Source organism: Rhamphochromis sp. 'chilingali', assembly GCF_963969265.1.
Source record: "Rhamphochromis sp. 'chilingali' genome assembly, chromosome: 6".
Taxonomy (NCBI): domain Eukaryota; kingdom Metazoa; phylum Chordata; class Actinopteri; order Cichliformes; family Cichlidae; genus Rhamphochromis; species Rhamphochromis sp. 'chilingali'.
The window spans coordinates 36,650,094-36,656,842 of record NC_137933.1 but is presented as its reverse complement, the minus strand read 5'-3'; the positions used below and the strand labels follow the sequence as shown (position 1 = coordinate 36,656,842).

Sequence of the window (6,749 nt, the reverse complement as noted above, 5' to 3'; positions counted from 1 at the left end):
AAAACAAAATTACAAAAAATGCTTCCACCAATCATTATTTAGTAACAGCAGCCTTAGTCCCCTTAAGACGTCATTTTAATTTTCTCAAGAAAACAATTGCTGCATGAAAAAACATCCTTTTTTAACTTTGATAAGTATGGATAAAATACCCAGATTATCTTGTTGCTCCTTGGTGAAATCGTGAGTGTGACTGACCTAAATGTAAATTGGTTATGAAAAATTACTCATTACTTCACCTTTAGAAAGAAAAATAATCAGAAATCCGTATCAAATGTGACTTTCATGTTTATTGCAAAGTATTACCGTTTTTCTTGCACATCACTTTTTGAAAAAATAGAATATGATGACATGACAAAGTCAGGAAAATAGTTGCTGGGGTAACAAAGGTAACCAAAATGCTGATCAACTGTGTGAGAACAGTCCATTTTGTGCTTGGACAGACTGATTGCCATTGTGCAAGTAATCCCACTCCGTATGCTCTTGAGTGCTCCGGCAGATGTTGATAAATTCTTCATTCCCCCCACTCCCCCCAAAAAATCTTTTCTTCTCCCACTGAACCCCTGAACCCACAGCAAGCCTGAGCTTTCACACTGAAGAAGGTTGCATGGGTTCATTTTTAGGAGGTGATGGACACCATATTGTTGGGACTTAGGATCTCAATCCAATAACCATCGGGGTCCTGAATGAAGGCTAAGCCTTTCATTTTGCCTGCAGGGGGGGAAAACATAACAGAGAACGAGAGGGTGAATATAAACTGTAAGTACTGAGTGGATAAAAGTTCAACTTCAGATTCAGACATGTGCAACTTTGTTGTGTATTCTCGAAATGGGCTAAATCTTTTTTTCACAAAGATTTTTCTTCACAGAACTAAGCGATACGTTACCGACTGTAACATATCTGACTGCTGTGCTGTTATGACATGAATAACAGGATTATTCATTTCACATGTTGTGATAATTTTTCTTACCTGACTCTTTTTTTAATACACTTTATATACATATACCTTATAGTATATGTTATGTGTGAAATTAAAGTGGACCTACTATGCTTTACTTTTTGCCTCAGTACATGGTCATGGTTTCAAATACCGAGGTCACCATATGTACATGTAAGCAGAGCTCTCTAAACTGCTCTGCTATTAGATCTGTATGATGTCATAGGAAGGAAATACACTGCTCTGGTAGTGAGCACACCAGCTCCCACCTGCTTTTCAAATCTTCTTCTTGCAAGGATGAGTTAAGCATTAGAAAGTTTTCTTAAAGGGAGGAAGGTGTTAAAAAGGGAGGAGCTGCTTCAAACAGAGGGTGACCAATGTGGCTGCACCAAGGCCTAGTTTGAAATGAATGAGGGTTGTTTTGAACCATGAAACATGTGGAGCTACTCTAGAAGAGTTTGAAATAAAGCTGGTAATGAGCACAATAGGTCGACTTTAACCTTAAGCTTTATATGCTAAACATGTGAAACACATGTAGCGAGTAAAACTGCACAGTTTTGTTATTTACATCATTTAAAAGTATGTTTCTGTTTCTATTTTTTAAAAAATTCCATAGTTAATGTGTTTATCTACCTAGCAACTCTGAATGTGTTAATAGGAAAATATTTGAATTTGCATATTCAAGGTGGATTGGATGTTAGCGAATTTTAATGAAAAATGTGACAGTGCATGGTGCTTGTGTTACAGCCATGTTGCTGTGTTGCTTGGTCTCTGTTGCAGCAATAAGTGGTTTTTGTGCAACAATAAGCATTTTTGCTTAAAGAGAACAAAGAAAAAAGAAAAGAAAAAAAAAAAAAAAAAGACATGTGCAACAAAGACAGGCTGAATACAAGATAATTCAATTTCATATTAGTACAAATATTAAATATTAGCTATTAAAGGTTTACAGAAACCGGCTATCAACATGTCATTAAATTAAAAGTAATTAAAGTAACCCTGTGCGGAAGATGTAGCTACTTTAGGAATTATTATGTGGAAAAAATATTGATTTACTACATAAATAACTATGATTAAAGTATCATAACCCTGAACAAATATGTCACATCTTACCATCATCAGGCTTTTTAACAAAAGTGACTCCTTGCTCCTCAAACAATTTGCAGGCTGCATAGACATCAGGAACTGCAATTCCGATGTGTCCTGTCAAGAGTAACGGAGACGGTGCTCAGACAGACACACAAGTATCCACAAAAAGCAGCAGACCCAACACAAACATACATTATCAACTCAACACAACAAGAAAGCAGTTTTACCAAAGCCACGTGGATCCGAGTTTCCATTGTGATAAGTCTGACTGTCATCGGACTCAGAACCCCAGTTACTGGAAGAACAGATTCAAGTAAATATTCCAACTTGAGCTTGGTTTGCTTTTTGATTGCTTACAACACTAACTTTAGGTTTTTGACTACATTTTAACAACAGAGGATCATTTTTTACTGGATGAGGGAGATAACAGTTGAAGAAGATGCACACAATGCAATAAAATGAATTTGTTCCTGGTAGTATCTAACATCCACCCTTACTGTGTCAGCTCGAGGGTGGCTCTTCTTGAGAAAGTCCAGGCTGTTTTTTCCTTCACATCTGCAGGGATCTCCTTCTTGTCCTCATAGCCCAAGAAGAAGAGAGAGAAACGCATCGAGGGAAAGTCAAACTTTTGCAGGAGCCTGCAAAATATCAATCGCAGAGAAAACATTTTACATAGTCAGGAAACGTCCACACAAACTTTGAAAACACATTTAACGATTTTATGTCTCTCTTTGCAGTGACAAATAAAAAGATGTAAACAAATATAACTCGGTTCAAGAGCTGAGTAAACCGAAGCCCGCACGGATACTCACGTCATTCCGAGGATTCTGGTGTAGAAATCTAAGGATTTATTTGGATCTTTAACCCTCAGCATCGTCTGCTGCATCATGAAATCCTAACACAAAAACATAATAATAGATTAAGGACAAGTCTTCGAGGTAAGTAACAGTATAACTGAATTACAAATATGACAGGGATGAAAATTAATGTTTCCTTAAACTGCAGAGGAATTCAGATTCATTCAACAAAAAAACAAACAAATTGTCACGTTACATTTAGTTGCTCAAGAGTGGCGGGACTTCAGTGAGCAGAGTACAAGACAATCATTTTATATTTCTTTATGATGTTAAGCACTGTACATTTCATTCTTGTGTGAGACAGTCAGCCTCACCTCTGGCTCCGTTTAGCAACGTGACTGAGAAAAATTTGTATCCTGGCACTAAGCGGCGAAAAACACCTTCAGTCGAACTGTACCTCTGTGTTACTGAGCGCACAAACACAGGCGGTCAGCATCATAGGGCTGAACGTGCCAGATTTGCCTGTGTTCAGTTAGATTTAGACAGTGACAGTAGTCGATCGTGGCTCAAGAGTTGGGTGTTCGTCTTGTAATCGGAAGGTTGCCGGTTCGAGCCCTGGCTCGGACAGTCTCGGTCGTTTTGTCCTTGGGCAAGACACTTCACCTACTGGTGATGGCCAGAGGGGCCGATGGTGCGATATGGCAGCCTCGCCTATCAGTCAAACAAACTGCCACTATGTGTTACACATTTTCAGTTCCAAATGGGACATCAGGCTGCAGGTGTTTAACATATGGATATGCAGTGGTTCAAACAATCGTGTGCCACCTGATTAGTGAAATTATCAGAGTTAATATAAGAAAAGAAAAATGTGGTAAAGTGGGCGTCTGGTTTTTACCCTCCGTATTTCTGTGTTTGAAGTGTATGAAAACCAAACTTTGCTCTTTGACTGCATTTCACAGTTAAGTCCTATCTCTGTGCGTTGTCCTTCCTGTGCCCTTCCTCCTTCTGTGTTAATGTTTCATATCTATAGAAACTCTACAAACACCGCAGCTGCAATATATTTCCCCAGATAGCATCACAGCTGCATTCATATTTCCGACTAGTAGTTCATCACTCATACAGCACACATTAAACCAACAAAGCAAAAGTGGAAAGCCCCTGAAAAATGAAAGTGCCTTTTATTTCTCAGGTCAAACCTCATATTTTACACGTGGGAGCAAACCCTAAACTTCAATTTCAAAGCATGTGAGTGCCAGCCAGAGCAAAAAAGTCAGAAACAGCTAAAGAAAAATAGAGGGAACCACTTAGTTCCGCTACACAATTAGGTTTGTTTCTGTTTGTAGGTGTATTTACTGGCACTTGAAGCCATACAAACAGGAAGGGAAGTGGGCTGCAGCACGTTAACGTTAGTGACTTCAAAAACAGACTGAGTGGAGCAAACAGCATCTATCCAGTGAATAACATGAACAGTAAGTTACTAAGAACTCAATAAATGAAATGCAGGGCAATGTGGGATGCATTGCTACTGCTGAAAGGCACATTTTTATAAATCTTAAAGCATCTTAAAGAATAAACATACGAATGATGACCCTCACAAAGGTCTGGGAATGAAACCTGTGAAGGATGAATAAGCTGTGTTCAACTGAATGCATTTTTTGCTACTTCTTATATGCATAGATTCAACATAAAGTTCATTTGACGGCCTTTGGACTCAATCAAGACTATTGTCATTATGTTAATAATAAGCCCTTAACTATCAAGAGCTTATCATTAACTATTTATATATTATTTCCTATGCTGTTCTGTCTGTTAACCATCTTTACGCTTCTCTAAGTCTGTAACTTTTCTCTGGTTTCCAGGTGCCGATTAAACTTGCATGGCACCATGCTGGCATTATTTCACTCTTGCCAACCAAAGATGCACTGTGGCTGAAGGCTGCTGAAATCTCTAGCCTGGCTGAAACCTTAATACAGGTAACTTAGTTTGCAGTTTCTCCTAACAGTTTTTCTTTAAGAGGTTTTCTCTTCATGAGAAAGCAAACAGGGTTTTTTTTTCCTCACTACAAATCAGAGCCTTTTACGTGTACTTACATTGTAAACTTCATTCACTGCTTTTTGTACAGCTATAGTAATAATATGTGGTTGACATAAAACCCCAAGCCACACCTCAAACCACTCCTCAATTCCACCTCACACCTACTCCTTATAAATGCACGCTGTTTGGGAACCACAGGCTCAACAGTGGAGCTCTTTTTAAGACTCACATGTGTGTCATTTCTGTGATTTACAACCAAAATCAAAACGTGGAACTACGAAACATGAGTGGGACGCCTGGTGAGCCTACTTGTTGGACAACTTCCATATCTTGCGACACATGCTGACCACGTTAGGTATTTCCATTCCTGCCGACCTTTCGCAACAGGATGCGGAGTATATTCTGGTCTCACCGCACCTAAATGGCAGCTTTTCTAAAAAGTACAGGCGGCTCTCCCATTACGCACAGACTTGTTTTACGCACGCCTTGGATGACGAGTTTTATGTTCATACGGCAGCAGCCACTGGAAGGTTCACCTAGAAAGGTGAACTCACATCCGCCTGCCATGAAACCACATGGGGTTTTGGTTTCTTTCTTTCTTTCTTTTTTTTTGGTACATCATTAACTAAAGCAACTTAAACCGTGTGGAAGAGAAACGAATCCCCCCTAAACGAGAGCAAAACCACCGCGAATTTTGTGGAGGAATGTGTCCGATAATGGACGTAGCATTAAAAGCGGGTTAACCTGTTTGGGAGCTGCTATCCTGTTGGGTTTGAATTATTGCCAATATGTAAAATTTAGATCACCTCCATGAGGGGCTACGATTGTCTTACCTTAGTGATCGGGTCTCCATCTTTACACACTGCTGCCACAGCCTCGTCTGACAAACCTTTATTGCTCATTTTTGCTACAAGAAGCTGGAGTGCAGTTCGGCAGAGACTGACTGGCAGGGAAAGGGACTAAGCAGAGGGAGTTCCAGAAAAATATACTTCCGGCACAAGATTTCAACATAAAAGGCACAGTAACCGAGAGGAAAATGCAGAGGATCGCTCGTTTCCTGCTCCAGTCTTTTTCTTAAAGCTTTGCAGGATTCACAGCTCAAAATATACTTTACTCATCTTTAAACCGTGACTCGGTGCTTCTTAGTGGTTTTTCCGACTGGCTTCCACTGACAAAAAGAAGATGTGAATGGAAAGTGGGTGGGACCAGAAGTGTGTTTCTAAGATGGCCATATTAAAGATACTTGTAGATATTTGACTGACTGACTGAAACCCAGCACCAGGAGTGCTTCCAGGAATTTTTAAATGTGGTCCCGATTAAAAACAGAATATTTACCCATACCTAAAACCGTGAGTGGGATTTTCAGGCTGTTGTTTTTGTTCATAAAGATGTGTTTATGATTTTAAACTTTAGAGACATTTCACATCATCATCCACCACTTTAATGGTGTATATGCTAGAAACTAAGGAAAAGCCAAGTAATTTCTGCCAAAATTACACAAAGACAAGAGTGGCAACCATTTTCCCTTTCGTTTTGCTTCAGCGATTTATTCTCTGCTTTTTTGCAGGAAAAATATCTCTGCAAACTCAAAGGATTTCTTAATTATTAAATAACACAGAATGCGCAAGAAAAGCAAGCTCACAGTATGAAGTATAATTACTCAAATAACTGTAAGTGAACATATAACACACTTTTATTCTGAAAACAGACAATTAGTGTAATCTTTTAATCTTGACTGAAGTTCCTCGTTACGTAACAGATAAGGTTTATCATGTGAATATTGTAATTACCTTACATACTTCCTTATGCTCAGTAAACAGCTCACGCACAATAATTTAAAACCCAATGTAAATATTATGCAAGTTTACTCAGTTCTGTTTGATTGTAGTTTATTGATG

General features: G+C 38.9%; 1 protein-coding gene across 1 annotated transcript; it reads right to left on the bottom strand.

Moving 5' to 3' along the window:
* Nucleotides 1-267: 267 nt before the first annotated feature.
* glo1 (glyoxalase 1) lies at nt 268-5,841 on the bottom strand. The gene is made up of 6 exons (XM_080885691.1): nt 5,685-5,841; nt 2,833-2,915; nt 2,518-2,658; nt 2,248-2,315; nt 2,045-2,134; nt 268-708 (listed from the first exon to the last, which is right to left on the bottom strand). Exons 1-6 carry the CDS (start codon nt 5,751-5,753, stop codon nt 617-619), a joined length of 543 nt encoding a protein of 180 aa, XP_080741817.1. The 5' UTR covers nt 5,754-5,841; the 3' UTR covers nt 268-616.
* Nucleotides 5,842-6,749: the final 908 nt, after the last annotated feature.